Source organism: Limanda limanda, chromosome 20 (assembly GCF_963576545.1).
Source record: "Limanda limanda chromosome 20, fLimLim1.1, whole genome shotgun sequence".
Taxonomy (NCBI): Eukaryota; Metazoa; Chordata; class Actinopteri; order Pleuronectiformes; family Pleuronectidae; genus Limanda; species Limanda limanda.
Window position 1 is genome coordinate 7,665,782 of NC_083655.1, and position 18,048 is coordinate 7,683,829.

Sequence of the window (18,048 nt, forward strand, 5' to 3'; positions counted from 1 at the left end):
ATCCCTGCACAGTATTTGCCCCACTTACCCCAGACGATCCCCTCAGACTCAGAAGCTTTATAAGAAAATATGGTCCAACTCCACACTTCAAGCTCAATATCCCAGCAGTCCCACAGGTAGGTGCGTACAGGGCTGTGGTCTACACAACAAAAATAATATTGGCCCTTGCCACAGTGTCCAGCAGCAGTCGCAGCCTTTTATGGTGAGGGAGGAGATATATATAGCTGGGAGCAGAGCTGGGGGGCAAGTCAGCTCCCGTAGTGCAGCGCATTTATGGGTGAGGGTCTCTGCCTCTGAGCAGCAAAGGTTAATATGCAAGTAAACAGAGGTTTAGTTTTTGTATTAGCATTTAACCTTTCAATCTCCCTGTTGTTACCTATATGGAAAAAATATATTGTGTATATTATTTTTATTTTGTATTGCATACTTGTTTAATCTCCTGAGACACAAATTACAAAAAGAAAGAATATGACAAAGGGTTGGCTGAGATTACAAATACCTCAATATCCAACCTTTCAAGGGTCAGTGATCAATTTTATTTCACTTATATTTAATTTCATGTTTTTGTCCATAAAGTTCTCACTGACGTATAGACTGAAGTTTATCTACAGCAGTCTCAGCTGTGGCTGTTGCTAACTTTAGTTATGCTATTGTTACTTGCTTCACATTCAACAAATGCCAGTTACAGTTTCTTTGTCACTCTCTCTTTCCGTCTCGCTCATTTGTGGAGGTACACAAAAGCCCCCTCTTGTGGCCTGTGCTCCTTAACAGCTACTGAAAGGAAAAGTGGAAATAGATGAAAGACTCATGATCCATAAATATATAAAAGCACATTCTTGATAATACATGGATGCTTAAAGGTTGTTTGGCAGTAGATATAATTCAAATCACTACAGATGTTTTGCCTAATGTTCTGGAAATTGTCTGCAACACAAACACATGGTAATTTCCAAGCCAGAGAGATGCTGAATCTTTTTGGTCTTCACCCACCCTCACCATCCCGCACAATGATCGGCACGACAACATGTTTAAAATGTCATGGCAGCAGTCTGAAGTGTAAGCTCGTTACAAGAGATCAACTGTGAGGGGAGCTAAAACGAGACAGTGAGCAGGGTCACAACACTACGGGCTGGCTGATAAGAAATGGAATCAAACGGAACACAATGTCAAGCTACATAATTCGCCCCTGGACCAGAGCCTAAAAAAGTGAAAGTGATATACATATGTGTTCAGTTGACTCTATGAAAGCCTGTATGTGTAATTCAAATGCATAAAGCCAAATAAATACCTTTCCATTGTTCGCTGGCAAGGACAGTCATACAATGGATGCCAACAAATAGCCTCCTTTAGTTTTTATTAAAATTAAGAGTTAAATTCCTTCACGTATTAGCTGTATATGAATTGTTTCTAAATGCCGTGAAAGAGAAATTGACCCAATAAAAAAGTTAATCAGATTAGATACATTCATATCTTAGTACCCTGTCTGGCACAAAGGAACAGTAACCAACAGAATTAATGACTGAGTGTCAAAGAATCCCACACGGCCTCTGCAGCTTTTATTACAAACATCTTGGGCTTTGTGCTGATCTGATTTTAAGCCCAAATAACTGAAAGGCTGCCAATCACAGCTCGTATAGAAGAGTCCCTTCCATGAAACTCTGCAGTTCATAAGAAAACCTGAGGTAGCCCAAATATTTTCCCTGTAATGTGACAACACAGATACCTAATGACCTTATCCACTTGTATCCCAGGGTATTTGAGGAGTATAAATCTATTTTAGCGGTAGCGCTCTTACAATGTCTGCGGCTTAATAGGGGAACATCATCACCTGTACTCAGTTATTGTTTTATAACATCAAATGCACAAGTTCAATCTAATGAACCCTGCGACTGTAAAGGCCTGTAACGATCAGTTTGGTTGACGCTTGGACAAAAAGGCATATTAGATAGATGGTAATGGTAATGTAATACACTGCATGAGAGGTTTTTCTAATATTCTCTCCAATCCCACATGTATACACAAGTGGTTCGGTTCCCTCCAAATCTTCTCCAAGTCCATGTAATGAATCTTTTTCATGGTCCAAGTTATGTGTCTGAGTTCAGCTGTCCAGGAAATTCCAACTATATGGCCGCCTCAAGGGATTCATTGGACTATTTTAAGACTTGTTTGGAATAATTTCCTTACACAGTTGCTGTATGAACATTTAAGTTAACAACTGTGGACAATGAGAAATTCATTGAGCACACACAGGAGAGACAATCTATTCATTAGCTCAAGAAAGTCTCTATAACACCGAGGAAATTAAATGTTTCATATAAAACTAGTACACTCTAGTGGTTTAATGCAGCACTTCAATATCAAATGATGTTTACCTCTGCCAAGGAGGATCTGTTTTCCTCTGTATTTGTTTGTTGGTTTATTTTTCAGCAGGATTACACAAAAACGATTTAACCGATTTCCACTAAACACTATTTAACATAGCAACACAGAGCATTTTTCTATATTTTCATGGATTTTTCAGGGAATAATTCATGGACCTTTATCTTTTAAAATCTGTCATATAAAGTTCTCTCATGTTCATGATTGTGTGCAATTTGGTGGACAATGTTTAAAATTGTATTAACAGGGGTAGTCTTTTTTTACCCATATAATTCGGTGTTAGTTACATGCAAAGAGGTAAAGCAGAAAAGGATCTTTTATTTTGTCTGTTAAAAACAACACTATGTTAGGAAATAGATATAATTTGGGCCTTTGAGAAACCAGACACAATTCAATAACAACGTTTGTTCCAAAGTCTTTTTTTCAAACAGTCAACTTGTATTGTATCGCTCAGAAACACCAGTCGTGATGTTTTCTGACTATGCAGCTTTTCACCTAATATGTTTGTTTAACTATAAATGGATCGTGGCTTATGTTCAACAATTTTCTTATCGACTCTGAAAGTGATATGTTGGCTGGACAGAAAGACAGATGTGGCTTGTTTTAACCTGTGAGTCAACGGTTCCACATCTTACTGTTGAAGCCCTGCAGCAGTAAGCCTCTCTTCACAGTAACGACCTGGACGCCAACTGTTGTCTGACCCACGCAGGACCGTCAGTGTCTATTATTACCCATCCTATCAACATTTTTAACTTATTGTTTTGCTTTTAGTACGTCAGGGTTGTCACATGTATCACTTTTAGGCCTGTCAGGAATACGGATGCAGATTAACGAACATAAACAACATTTATTTTTACCCACTCCTATATATTAGCACTATCTTTAACACTATTACAGTTATTGATAGTGGTATTGACATCTGTGATGCTGGTCCTCATAATAGCTTATATCAGATCCAAGCCTAATTCTGATGTCACCTTTTGCACATGTATTTGTTAAACAATAAGAAAAAACCCATCAAGACCATTATTCTTTTATATATCATGCCAATATTCTAATAGTACTCCTATACACATTTATCAGAGAGATTGTGATGATTTGCATCTTACTGAGTTTTTTACAACATAATAAAATCAATACTATACAATAAAATGATAAATATAGTGTGTTATTGATGGTGAATCCAGTTCATTCCCACTATTTAAACTTTCCCTTCCCTTTAATTGCACAATAGGCAGGATGTGTTTTTTCTCTCCTTAAAAGGACAAATCCAGGAATGTCAAGGGAGCGTTTGTTGAAGTTACATTTACTTTAGCGGGGGAGCTCAATCTGCACTGTGTGTTTTATTACCGCTGATAATAAAATATTAAGACACGTTGGTTAAAATATAATGTAGTAGAGAATGTTTAATAGTAAAATTAAGATAGCAGTAAGGAGTGAAATACTTTTAAAACAAGTAACAAGGGTTTCCTGTTTGTTGAACCCCCCTCTTCTCCCGCGTTGGTCCGGTCCGGTGCCCTGTGCGGAAGCCAACAGGAGGATGAGGAAGTGAAGGGCGGTGGTTGAGAAGACGAACAGCATCGGGCTAGCTGACATTCCTCCTCGTAGGCAGGTAAGACCGTGTTTTGATCTGTGTTTACTTGTCTTCACACAACAGTTAGCTGAGTTATTTATACTCCTCTAACATATGTCTGTGGTATCAAAGCACTTTACGTGGGTTAGATGCTCTCCTGCCATTTTGAGTGCTCGCTTGATAGCGTTGAAAACATGGCTAGCTGTTAGCTGCGCGGCTAGCACCTCGGGAGCTAGCGCAGGTATTTCAAATCAGCTGTTAGGTTATAGACTTGTGAAGTTGCATTTTTCAGCTCTTGAGTTAATTTAAACAGGGTAACTTTTTAATAATGAGCTGCGGTTCACGAATGTTTGAACACGAACTGTGTCAGGAAGCTTTAACCAGGCCGCGAAACAGCAGGACTGTGTACGTACTTTATCAAGTATCCTGCTAAAGTTATTTCTTCAAACATTTTCACATGAAGATCGATTTGTTTTGGAAAAGCTGATTCTTGACTTGAACTTTCAGCAAAGTCCTCAAGTAAAACTAATTAAAATAAATAGTAATATAGCGAATAACATATGGTGTCCTCGATTAATCGATTATCAATAAAGTGGTTAAAGCAAAAAATTTAAACATGCTACTCGAGTATTTGTTTTGGTCTGATATTAAATGTAAGGCTTTAAAGCAAATAAAATATCCGTAGATATGAGAAGCTGGAAACCAGCATCTTTTTTTTTTATCTTTAACCTGAACTAAAAAACAATTAATCAACAAAAGTAGAGTTATAAGCATATTACTGTTTTTAATAAAATATAGCTGGAACTAAAGGGCCTTTTATAGCTTCAAAGATCTCAGACATATGGTCCTGTTTATCCTTATCTAATGATCAGTAGACACCAAAGTTTTCAACAAGAATCTGTTGAATACGTCAGTTCTTTGTCATTTTCATGTAAAAGCAAAATTATTCCCTGCTCTCCTTTTCGTTGTAAATTGAGAATTAAGGTATGAGTATAGTTAAAACAGTCTTTAATCCCCAAATCAGATTTGTATCACTGAATATACTCATCAACATCCCAGATAATGTTATGGCATTAACACATGACCCGGCTCTGCGTAATCCCTGCTATCCAAGATGGTGGAGACTATTTTCCATAAGCGCTGTGTAGCTAAAACATTCTTGTCTGTCAACTTAAATTTGTGACAGTTGGACAGTTAAAAGTCTACATACAAGACATTGCCTGATAAGGACATATGTCCTCACATCACTAGCTTTCCTGCCCTCTGTGAGGTAATTTTCTCGCCCTCTGTGAAGCCAGTGAGCTGATCAACCTAAAAAGACGAGGAACATTCCCATTTATAGCTCAGTGAGACGGACACCACACCGGGGAATCACTGCCAGAGAATTAAATGACTGCCACTGAGTTGTGGGCACGGGTGACGAAATATTATTTGAGTAACAGCATGACACCACTTTACTTAAGACCAGATCGTCTCCCTCCACCGGCTTATATTATATGGAATATGTTAAAGTCATTGAGACAAAATAGGGCTGCAACTCAGAGTTGTATTCTTGATTTTAACTTTTATTTCAGTGTATTTTTGTCTTTTGCTTTGGCAACTAAAAATTAGGTTTCTAGATTGTTACTGTTGCTCAACTAATAGTCAATTTGTCGACTGATTATTTTCTTTATGAGCCACTAATTCCTCTCAAAATGAGGCCTAATCATCATTTAGGGGAATTAAATTGGAGACAATCTTGTGATAGACTCACACCAGCTGCAACGTCCATCAACTGGATTTTATCTGATCCATGATTACTCTGGAGTTAATAAAACATTACTGCATGACTGCTTGGTATTCGTGGGTTGGACAACAGCCATCATCACGTCATCATGATTAAAATCGTTCCACAGACAGACATGCGCAAACATTCCACATGACACACCTGCTGAAGAACTCAAAAGAAAAGAACCGCCTTTTATTTGTTAAAGTCCCAGCTACAGCTGTTGTCTTCAGGAGTCTCATGACACTGTTATTAGGTTTTTGGTGCTCTTCTTAAGGAGCACTTCCCTAGTTGTCTGCAACAGGATATCTAATCATGTGTTGTTGTTTTCTCACAGACACAACAAAACCGTCAACATGTCGAGCAAAAGAGCAAAGGGAAAGACCACCAAGAAGCGCCCTCAGCGCGCCACCTCCAATGTCTTCGCCATGTTTGACCAGTCTCAGATCCAGGAGTTCAAGGAGGCCTTCAACATGATCGACCAGAACCGTGACGGGTTTGTCGACAAGGAGGACCTGCACGACATGCTGGCCTCGCTGGGTGAGTGGGGGAGGCTTTCCTAACCTTAAGTATGAAAATAACATCAAACATGTCGGTGTGGATCTGTTGGAAGAGTAGTTCTTGAAGCATTCAGATTTTGTTTTTCATCAGTTGTTAATGTAGAACCAGCGCTGCATTTTTAAATGCTCAAACTCAATTGAGTGCACTTTACCTTTTTACAGGAAAAAATCCAACTGATGAGTACCTGGAGGCCATGATGAATGAAGCTCCCGGACCCATTAACTTCACCATGTTCCTCACCATGTTTGGAGAGAAGCTCAATGGCACAGACCCCGAGGATGTGATCAGAAATGCATTCGCCTGCTTCGATGAGGAGGGAACAGGTAAATATATATCAAACTATTCTTTTCTCCTATTTGTGAAGCCTGCGTGCCCACTTACTTGTTTTTAAAATTTTAGGTGTGTTTTGAAAGGCTACTTTGGGCAGACTACTTGCCTAAAACTATCCAGCTTCATCAATACAAATGAAGTGTGATTAAATCATTGTCGACAAAAGTAATCTCTCTAGGAGAAGATTGTGATGATTTCCTTCTCAGTCTTATCTGTTCTCTCTCTTCTCCCTCGTCAGGTTTCATCCAGGATGAATACCTCAGAGAGCTGCTGACAACAATGGGTGACCGGTTTACAGACGAGGAGGTGGACGAGCTCTTTAGGGAGGCTCCCATTGACAAGAAAAACAACTTCAACTACGTGGAGTTCACACGCATCCTAAAGCACGGTGCCAAGGATAAGGACGATTGAAGAGCCACTCCCCCGCATTGACCTCTTCGCCTCTTTCCATCAGCTAGATGACCGTGCTGCATGTCTCAACTCTCCAGTATAGAAGCCTTTCAACCAAACCAAAGCAATAACTATCCACTCTCTTTGTAGTGAACTTCGAGTACTGCCAAATGTGCAAGTCTCTAATTAGAAGAAAATATTCTAACTAGTGTCTAAAGTGTTTCTTCTTCTGTCATTTAAAGAAGTGAAGTGGCAGCACTTTGGAAGCTCTTTGGGGAATAAGTCTTTGCAATTCATGTGATCGGGTATAGCTGAATTTTTACATTTTATAATATACACTTTTTAAATAAAGCCCTTTATCAAGTTATATTCTGCTGACTGTTTCACTTCCATAAACGACAACTGAAATACGTGTTGCATTACTCTGTCTTTATTTTTCCTGGGGCTAATGAACTCAAATGCTCAGGCCCACTTTTTCAGGAGCTTGTCAAGTCCTGACAAGTCAACTCTCCCTCCTCCTAAAATGCATTGAGCGTGTGCAGACGAGCTGAATTCCTTCTCTGAAAGGGAAAGTTAAGGCTTCAAATGGATACGACTTGCACAGAAAACAGGAGTATTATTGTGGCATATTTAAAATGAACCTCGGAGAGGAAAGTTTCCCTATGTTATGATTTGCTGTATGTGGTGGTGAATCAGTGATGTCATACAGGATGTGACACTTAAAAGATAAGCAAATACAAGTTCTACCTACAGGAGTTGTACAACTTACTTGAAGACAACTCACCTCTCGTCCAAGAGGCTTTTTCGGTTCATAATAGAAATGTTACTATATAGTCATGCATTATCATGTTGCTCTACAGGAGGCATTAACAAATAATATAATAAGTACACTGCATTAAACTGGGATGAAAATAAGCAAAAGTGTTCATACGTCATACAGCCGGCCCAACATTCCTCTTATGAAGTCACATTTAAGTGCAATAGATTCAGGTTTTTTCATCAAGATCCATACATTTTTCCCCAGGGAAATCAGCAGAAAACTAAAAAATAAACCCCCTTTCTCAAAATGCTAAGGAAAGTGATCCTGGATCTGCACTAAAATGTAATGGTTGTTCTCTGACCCATAAAACATCCTTCCACCATGTTTTGTAAAACATTAATACATGAGTACATAGCAAATATAATATACTTTATGTAAATAGCACATTTCAAATACAGTTACAAGGTGCTTTACAAGTTAAAAATACAGAACTGAAGGCAAACATTAAAAATTAAAATTAACATTTTGCCACGCCCCTTGCAAATTCCTCCAGATAACGTAAATTTTCACTTTCTAATTTTCTGCATATTTTGGTAAGAATTGGAGCATGGTAAAGACCTCAAAAAGCCAATTTATTTTCCTGAATAATAATAATAATCCTTACAATTTCAATAGGGCCTCACTGTCTGTCAGTGCTCGGGCCCTAATTACGTGACATCATCTTTTTATTGGAGACTCTCCTCGCGTGAACTTTCTTTACAGGCTAAAAGAAAACAGGGAGTGATGCCTTCAGGTGCTGTTGGATATATAACATGACCTGAAAGTATGTTTTGTAGCTAAAGATTGCATTAATCAAGCAGTCACCCTACTGAAGTGAAGGTTAAACATTTTCTGTTTCTCTAGAAGCGATTTATCAGTTGATATCCACATTTGTTATTGATTTATACAAAAATGATTTTACACTAGGTTTGATTGAGTGTACTTATGGTTTACAAACCATCGACATGCCCCTGAACGCCTCTCGCGCCTTACGGAACCACGCTACTAGTTTGACTTCCTCTCTGCCGCCGGTTCTCTGACACGTTCCTGCTGCTGGACATGACCAGGTATGAACTTTACTGACTCCATGTTGTCATTCTTTATTCTGTTTATCCCCCTGAGCTCAAGCTTCAGTCATAAAGCGAAAATACCCGGGAAAAGTGCGAGTCTCCTGTGCTAGCCAGGGCGCTAGCGGCTAAGGCTAACGTTAGCTTACAGCATCCCTCAAGGTTGGTTAGTTAACACGAGGAGGAGGCTGAGTTCTGTCATTGCTGCTGCTTCTATTCTTTAGTTAACTGATGTACTGTCTTCTAACTATGTTGTGTAAACGTGTTGTTGTACTGATGAACGTGTTTGTTGTTGTTGTTTCTGAATCAGCTGGTCCTGAGGGGTCCTGGACCAGGGTCTCAAGATGATCCGGAGACTTCCTCTGCTCGGCCAGCTCGGGATTCAGCGTTTCCCGTTTGTCGTCCCCTCCACCCGGCTCCTGAGAACCAGCAGTGCGGGTCAGCCATCATGTGCAGCCGGCCCGGGCAGCAGGAGCCCGGGCAGCAGGCAGCTCCAGCCGGGCTGTGGGACCAGGGGCCTCAGCACCATCATCAGGGAGCCGTCCTTTGTGGCCAGCAGCTCTGTAGGACTCCACAAGGATGCAGACATCCCCCGGCTCCGTCTGACCCAGCTGCACCGACCCACCTCTGCAGAGGAGCAGGCTTTCCAGCAGGGTCTGGCCGACTGCTCCTCCTCCCGGCAGGTCCTCAGACTGCTGCGCTCGGTGGAGATCTTGTCTGACACCATGGCTGCTGAAGCGCTTCATCGAGTGGCCGACCTGGAGCAGGGGGGAAAGTCACTGAAGGACCCCGCCGTGCTAGAGAAGGACACCATCCGGGCCCTGTGCTTCCAGCTGGAGCAGGATTCCGGGCGGCTGACGGATGCTGGGTTGGTATCTGCTCTCCTGGCCTGCACTCGCCTCTTCCTGGATCCCTGGAGCACTCTGATGGTGCGGCTGGTGTCTGAGAGCCAGGAGAGGCTCGACAGGGGGAAGATGACTGTAGATGAGCTGTGTACCTTAGGCCAGGCAATGCTCGCCGTGGAGGGACCTGGCTGTGTGATGCTGGAGCAGGTGATGGAGGACATCCAGAAGCTGGAACCTACCCAATGGAGCCTATCAGACCTCATTGCAGTTTACAGGCTTCTGCAAGGTGGTGTGGGTGCAGATGGAAAATACAGAGACCTGTTGAATGCCATGCACACGCCTGCTCTGAGACTCAGCTCCCGTATGAACCCTGATGCTGTCAGCGGGCTGCTCAGTGCTCTTGTGACGCTGAACCAGACCCAGGCCATGCCTCTGGTTATCAGTCTGTGCAAACAGGCTGTGCGTCATGTACCTCACTTCACCGATGAGGAGCTCACCCTCGTGGTCGGGGCGCTAATATACTTTGGTCACAGCGATCATTATTTTGTGGAGGCGATGGAGAAGTATGTCCCCACCATGGCATTCGCCTCCCACCCAGAGACGGTAACCACGGTGATGCAGTTCTTTAGCCGGAGGAACATCCTCTCCCCAACGGTGTTTGACGCCATCGCGGAGAGCTTTGTGTACCGAGCGGATGAGTACAGCACCAGCCAGGTGGCCAGGCAGATCATGGCTTTCGGGAAGCTGGGGTACCTCCCGCCAAACGCAGGCGAGGTGTTCAGGAAGGTGGAAACCATCCTGCATACGCGCTTTTCCCACTTCCAACCTCGAACACTGCTCAACCTGCTCCACGCCTGCGTCCTGGTGGAGAGGTTCCCCGTTAATTTTGTCTCCAAGGTCTTCAGCAGTTACTTCCTGCAGCAGCTACAAGGTAAAACACCTCAACAGGCAGCTGACACATGATAGGAGATTAAAAACATTGTTGACATGTATGTTTGTGTTTATTTCTGTGCCGCAGAGCAAGGCACAGGGATGGATCGGATCGTCCTGGCAAAGCTGACTCAGCTCTACATGACTGTGAAGCTAGAGTGTCCTTTCTATCAGGTAAAGTATTTTAAACTATGTGAATGGTTAAATGTGACCAATGGATAAGCACAAGCCTTTAAACAAACCCTCTGGCTTAACATGCAGTCAATACGTGAGGTTCAGTGCGTTCCACGTTACCTGTGATAAAAACTTTTATTGTAAACATCTATAAGCCCATATTGATTTCATTTTGATTTGAGATGCAGAGGTACCACTAATCAAATAAAGTTTTCTCAGACATAAGAACCCCACTGTCTCCTTTTCTCTGATCTGACGAATGTATGTGTTTATTCTTCCTTCATCAGGGTCCCAAGCTGCTTCCAAAGTTCAGCGTTAAGTCTTTCCTCACGTCTGGGCGCTCCCTGGAGACGCCGGTGGATGTACATCTGTACAACTCTGTGAAAAATGGACTGATCGAGTTGCTCGGGGCTCGTGCATACTTTGGATCCAATGTCCTCACGCCGTACTGCTACACACTCGGTAACAGACACAAAACAGCTTTTAATCTTCTCAATGTTTCCCAGTTTTATCTACAAATAACTTAACTTTGGTTCCGTTTTGTAGACGTGGAGATTAAACTTGATGAGGAGGGATATGTGCTGACTGCCAGTCAAACTGACGAGGTGTACAGAAGGTAAATTGTGTTATGAATTGCGTATGGTCAAGTGGCACAAGACTTTTCATGTATGAGATGTGAGAGTTCTGGAGTTAATCTTTTAGAGCTGACGTGTGATTGCAGGGTAGCTCTTTGTATCGATGGATCAAAGAGGTTCACTACAAACAAGAGGCACCTGCTGGGAAAAGAAGCCATCAAGCAGCGACACCTGAGGCTCCTGGGATATGAAGTTGTTCAGGTTAGACCCTCACTTTCACTTTTCATGTTTTAGTCGTCCGTTTGTTTTCCTCAGGGAGAGTTCTGCCACATTTTTATCTGCCCAATTGTAATGTGTATTTTTATAATGCCAAATGGCTAAAAAAAGACATCAGTTAAATCTGAACCTGCTGTATCTTTTCTTTCTTTCTAGATTCCTTACTATGAATTTGAAAAACTCAAAAGCATGACCAGCGTGGTCGAGTACCTGCACCAGAAGATCTTCCCTCACACGTACAGGCTGAGCTGGTGATGACACAAATGACTTTGCTTCAGATGTGACATCATGAATTGTTGCTTTTTTTTGATTAAAATAAATCAATATTTATTTTTGCTAATAAGTCAGTCAAATTAAGGTGTTTAAGTTATTGATTCTGTACATCCACATATTTATCTTTTGAATAAATTTACTTTGAGTACATATTGACTTTTGAATGACTCGAATGCATCACACCAATTGAAGTATGGATTGAAAAATATAATTTATTTGGTTCTTGGTAAACACAAGCTGCAGAGAATGTACAAAGAGAGAAGAGAGAGACAGAGAGATAGAGAGAATACCAGTTCCACCAATCACCTTAGATACATATGAAAGAAGCATACTGGTAATTAATAATCCACTTTTATTCAAGAAACCTGATTTGATGTAATTTTCCATCATTCCTTGTACAGTAGATGCTTTGATTTCCAAGGCTTCCCTCTAAAGGCTGGGAGTGTCATTTGGATAAATACAAAAAAAGGCTATGATACATATAAAACCAGTATGAGTGCAGAGATAACTTCTTTATGTAGCAGGAATCTGAGGAAGGCCAAACTCGTCCACCAGGACACCATCCTGTCAGAGAAAGAAAAGAATATTCATTAATCAAGCCAATGAATAATGTAGATGATGTGAAACAGAAAAATCCTAAAGCTGTAACGTACCCGGTTGGTGGACTTGTCGCCAGGCATTCCCTCTGGGATGGAAGGAGCTGTCGCGGCGTCGTCCAGGTAGGAGCTGTCCTCGTCCATCAGGAGCTCGTCTCCCAAAGCATCCAGCTCTGTGGACACAGCAGCGTGAGGTACCATCACAAAAAGTCTATCACTCAGCCATGATAGCATGATGCCCCACATTTGCATTACTGCAAAACCATTTTCTAGTCCTGCACGTCCTCTTACAAAGCCAGGTAACTGGAAATCACTTCCTCTTTGCCACTCTTTCACAATCATGTCCTATAGTCTATATCTATCTATATATTAGCCAAACCACTTTCATAATTTTCAATAAAATCTGTTAATGAGTCAAAAAACACTATAATTCAACATTAGCAGAGAGCAGCAGTATCAATTAACTCCTTATACACCTTATAAACAATGCAAATATAACAAAGCTAAATTTGTTAGCACCAGCACAGCTTTGGACTCAATACTTAAGTTATAACGATGAAGACAGAGTTTTTCCTGACCTGCTTCCAAGTCGTCTTCATCGATGTCGGGGGTGCCATAGCTTCTGCCCAGTGCCTCCTGGATGTCATTGGCGTCCTCCATCATGTCCTCCAGCTGATCTTGGACGTCCTGTATACAAAATAACAGAGTTCATGATTTTCTTACATTCACATTCTCTGTGAAAACAATTAAATACTTTTACTGTGCAGAAAGTTTAACAAATTTAAGCTCACTAAGGAATGCTTTCTATTATCTATCACAGAAACCTAAAGGGTAATAAAATTATCTGGTTATGAGCTTCAGCCAACGCGTCAAAAAATTATTTTGAGGGAGTGAATTCTGACAACATTAGATAACTGTCTTTTTTTTTAAACTTGTATAAATAGAAACAAGCGATAATAGTATAAGATCCTATGAAGTAAACTTATGGTCCAAAAAAAAAAATCAATTACCTCAATCTGATCAATGTTGACTTTCTTGTAAGCTTTCTTCATGTCTTTAAGGCCGAGTTTCATGGCATCAACCTACAAAGAAAAACAGATGTTAGCAGAAATTGAACTCATTACTTCTCAACACATTATTACATTTTCTGGATTCAAATGTAATGTCTCTTACTGTGGTTTTAGTGTCTTTAAGGCTCGATATTGTGTAGTTTGTTTGTTCCATATTGAACGACTGCTGCATCAGGTTATCTTTCTGACCCTCATACCTGGAGGAGACAAACATGAAGTTAGGCCTTGATGAGAGCCGGAATAAGAAACATGACTGGATCTAGTAACAAAATTATTGTCGATTAAAATGCATTTTATATGGTCAATAATAAAAACCTGGAGGTCTCTCAAAGTAAAAGTACTTACATCCTCTTCTGCTTCAGAACTCTCAATGCCTTCTGCTTGACCATGTTCTAATAGAGGAAATGAATGAAAGCACTTAGTAAATATGTAAATACCAAACAAAAGAAACATGAACTAGATACAAGAGTCTGTTTATCAGCACTTTTTAAAAATCTGCTCAAATGTTGCCTAGCACAAAGGAACAGAAGATGTCACATTCACAGATTTACTTTTCTTTGAGGATATGTTTACGACAGTATTTAACATTTCAGGTCTGACTGAAGATTAAGATACATTTTACATTGGTGTCATGATAATGAAAAAACCTGTAAATTTAACAGAATAATTCTCCTATCAGTCATGATACTGAAACTAGATAAGTTCTTTGCCCTTTATTCTCTGTATGTTTTTGTTTTTCAAAAGGTTTGCCCCTAGCAAGGCCGTAGAACAATGATGGCAATCATCACTTCCATGCAGTGACGGAAGCATACATGTGTTAAACTGCGTTTTACGTTATGTTTTATTAAATTCACAGGCTTCCGATAAATACTCAGTAGTTGACAATACACAAAGTCCATGTATCATAATCGGGACCAGGAAGTAACATTCCCACGTGACCTCTCACCTTCGAGGGCCCGTCCCTCATCTTCTTCATCTGATCCTTGTACTTGACAAGTTCGACATCTAGTTTGGCAATCTTCTTCTCCACGGAATCCGCCCGAGAATCAACCTTAAAGTAGAAAACAGAACATCGGGCATCAGCTTTTTGTGAGATGATGATGATGTCACCAGCATGGTACATAAAGAGATGACCTCATCAATGACTCTGCTATTTCTGTGGGCTGGAAGGAAACCTAATTGATCAGGTTTCTTCCTCCCCAGTAAACTCCAGACAGCTGACAGTAGCTGTGACTGGTAACCTGTATAACTGGTTGATGAATGTGTGCCACCTCACTGAGAGAATAAAACAGTCTCAGCTGTGTGACTCAAATTCCTGCTCAGTTGCATAATCTGAGCTGATACACATTGTTTTATGGAAACATCAGCTGATACACAGTGTAAAGGGAAACTCCCTACTTTACACAATCGAGCTATTTTTTGTATTTATCAATTTGTAAGATATTAAACTCGGTTATTCTGACAAAACGGTGGCAAACAAGACAAACCCTGGCCTTGTTCCTGCTCATAAACACGGCTAGCAGTTAGCTAGCAGTTAGCTAGCGGCTAGCAGCAGGGCTCCATCTTTTGTTTACTTTGCCCGAGACAGCGGTTACAACTCGTCCGGAACTCGACACTCACGCTCCCGATGCAGTCGGAGAGGTTCGGCGGGGGAGCCTTCGGGGTTCCGCGGCCGAAGATGCGGTTCATGTCGCCGGAGTTGAGGTTTTTAAAAAGTAGAAAAGACTGCGGTGCTCGCTTCGCTGTCACCGTCACCTACTGGGGAGGAGGAATAAACACCCGGAAGAGACTTCTGTGTGACGTCACGGGAGTCACGTGTTAATTCCTCACTCGGCCCCGCCCTCCTCTGTGTTCAGATTTTATGGATTGTTTTTATTTTTAACTTGTGTATCTGCTTCGGCCTCAAGTGTCTGTGTAGTTCTACTTTTTATGTTTATATTTCTATGAATTTCCCCTTCTCCCGAGCTGGTTCCAGGGCCCTGTACTTTGTAAAAGTATTAATAATGGGCCTGTTTTTTGTGTTATTGACTTGAAATATAGTTGTTTGGTGTGATTGCCTTAGACTAGTAATAAAAACCGATTAAATTACTGGGTGAGCAGGAGGTGACCAGGGTGAAGCGAGCCAGAGGTTAAGTAATGTAGGAAAAGGTTGATCCATTAAAGCTCAATTGATCTTTAAGCGATGATGAAGAGTTCCTATATACTGGATTCAAGACTCCTTCTATCTTTTCTATTGTCACTGAAAAGCTTTATCATCACCTATGTAATACTTGCATACATTTGTTATACTGAGAACTATACTTGTTATTTGTTGCTCTATTTGTTGCTATTCATTGTGTATTTAATGTGTGACATTTGTCTTTTTCTTGCCTGCAATAATACTAAGGTTGCATACGTCATTTTTACATTTTAAATTACATTTGACACAAAAGATGCCATACCATTGAAAAGGAAATATAATAAGAGGAAATGGTAAACTACACAATGAAAAGCATTCACTCGACTAGGAATAAAAATGAAAGTACTAAACTGGCAAAAAAATGGGTAGAAATCGATTTCACTGTATGGATTAAACTTCTGATATATGTCCAGTTCATAGGGGATCAAAAACTCCCTACAGGGAATCATGTAATCAGCTAATAAAGAATCTGATGCTTCAAGTGCTGTGTATGAAACTATCAATCACTGTTTTTCTTTTTTTTAATTGGACCACATCTATAGTTATGTCTTTTACTGTCCTCTGGAGGGAGCTGCTGTCATAGAGTATAAAATAAAATCTAAACCTGAAGAGGAACTCACACTAAAACCAAAGACTCTTCATTAAAACTCATCTCCGGGCTGGAAATGTATTGCAAACAAAAAAATACTCTTCTTCAAATAAACCAGTGCGATATGCAAAGTTGTTGTTTTTTAATCACATATCAAATGGTAGTGAGAATGAGGTGAAAGGTGAATATCACTGCTGCCACATGACAGATTCCAACTGTCAACCAGTTGATTGTGTCACAATCAACTGGTTGACAGTTGTGTCACAATCAACTGTGTCACAATCAACTGTCAACCAGTTGATTGTGTGACAGCGAGAGAAGAGAATCGATTTGTTTTAACTGGTTTTAATATTGAATTTTTGCCAGGCAGGATGTTTTATCAATATATCTCCTGCTCGGCCGACAGCAGACGAAGCCAATGCAGGATGAACCAGTAAAACACGAAGACTGAAAAATTATAATGATGCCCTGGTCTAATGTGCTTTATTCATTTTTATGCCAGTGGACACCTTGTGGCAAAAGATTGATTAACTATTTGAAAAAGGTTTTTATATCAAGCTCTGGTTTTAGCAGCACAAGAGAAACTGAAAGTGTTTGTGTAAATTAATTTCTTAAATATTGTCGTCTTTCTTTCTAATGAGAGCGATGAGTTCATCCCATGATTAAATATCATGTTTGTATAATACATAGTCTATTTGCAAATACATTCCAAAATAACAGCACAGTCCATTGAGCATATAGGCAGCTGATGTTGCATTTACTATCATAGCAATGGTTACTGACATGCTACAAATACAGTTGATCTCAATAATGCTTGTGCAAAGATTTTCTTTTCTCATCTATACAAAATAATACATCATATACGTAATTATATATGTACATTGGACAAAATAAACTGTTTCAACTTGGTAAACAGATATTCATGTTTTCAGATTGCACTCATTGAATAGGTCTCGACAATAAAAGCATGAGCATTTCAATAGGACTATGTGTATCATGGTAAAAGCCATACTCAGCACACGTGATTGAAATATATATATATATATATATATGTATAATTTAACAACTTATCCATCTGGACACAACTCCAGAGTCAAAGCTGATAGAGAGCCCTCTGTCAAATTTTAAATGCACATTCAAGTCCAGGATTTACCTGCTAACAATTTTTTTCCCCAATGATTTCAGAAACTTTTGGCACAGATCTGACAATGTACTATTCAGTAATCATCCCTGAAATAATTTCCCGCTGCTACAAACATCTTCTCCTGGACTATTAAAGGCACATTTGGTCATAGAAAAAAAATGTAGGCGGAAATGACAGGAGGGGGAGAGAGGTGTGAAGGAAATGCAACAAAAATAATATATGTATTTCAAATCATATTCTTCTGACCTCTTATGCTAGATGTTTGGGATATGCAACTTTTTGGGGGTCGAAAATAATGAAAATGTTACCATTTCCCTCGGCCCAAAAGGATGTCTTCTTTGTCCAATCAAAACAACAAAGTTCTTCAATTGACCACCTTAGACTTTAACCAATAAATGTAACTAGTTGAAGATTTAATCTTTTATAAAGTTTATCATTGTAGTTCAATAAATCATAATATTAGTCTTAGGAAAGAAACAAGTTTCAATCCCATCAGGTTTTCTTTTCAAGCATAAACAAACCCTCCACCACTT

The 18,048-nt window shown here is 40.2% G+C and overlaps 3 protein-coding genes across 3 annotated transcripts; 2 read left to right on the forward strand and 1 right to left on the reverse strand.

Moving 5' to 3' along the window:
• The first annotated feature begins 3,912 nt into the window (after window positions 1-3,912).
• myl12.1 (myosin, light chain 12, genome duplicate 1) lies at window positions 3,913-7,365 on the forward strand. Its single transcript, XM_061093903.1, has 4 exons — window positions 3,913-3,991; window positions 6,055-6,257; window positions 6,440-6,601; window positions 6,847-7,365. Exons 2-4 carry the CDS (start codon window positions 6,074-6,076, stop codon window positions 7,017-7,019), a joined length of 519 nt encoding a protein of 172 aa, XP_060949886.1. The 5' UTR covers window positions 3,913-3,991; window positions 6,055-6,073; the 3' UTR covers window positions 7,020-7,365.
• Window positions 7,366-8,802: 1,437 nt separating this feature from the next.
• On the forward strand, window positions 8,803-12,046 carry fastkd3 (FAST kinase domains 3). The gene is made up of 7 exons (XM_061093956.1): window positions 8,803-8,864; window positions 9,175-10,640; window positions 10,728-10,813; window positions 11,101-11,275; window positions 11,360-11,429; window positions 11,535-11,649; window positions 11,821-12,046. Exons 2-7 carry the CDS (start codon window positions 9,209-9,211, stop codon window positions 11,917-11,919), a joined length of 1,977 nt encoding a protein of 658 aa, XP_060949939.1. The 5' UTR covers window positions 8,803-8,864; window positions 9,175-9,208; the 3' UTR covers window positions 11,920-12,046.
• An 83-nt stretch (window positions 12,047-12,129) lies between these two features.
• chmp5b (charged multivesicular body protein 5b) lies at window positions 12,130-15,370 on the reverse strand. Its single transcript, XM_061093695.1, has 8 exons — window positions 15,224-15,370; window positions 14,550-14,654; window positions 13,949-13,995; window positions 13,707-13,800; window positions 13,544-13,615; window positions 13,112-13,220; window positions 12,591-12,706; window positions 12,130-12,501 (listed from the first exon to the last, which is right to left on the reverse strand). Exons 1-8 carry the CDS (start codon window positions 15,290-15,292, stop codon window positions 12,451-12,453), a joined length of 663 nt encoding a protein of 220 aa, XP_060949678.1. The 5' UTR covers window positions 15,293-15,370; the 3' UTR covers window positions 12,130-12,450.
• Window positions 15,371-18,048: the final 2,678 nt, after the last annotated feature.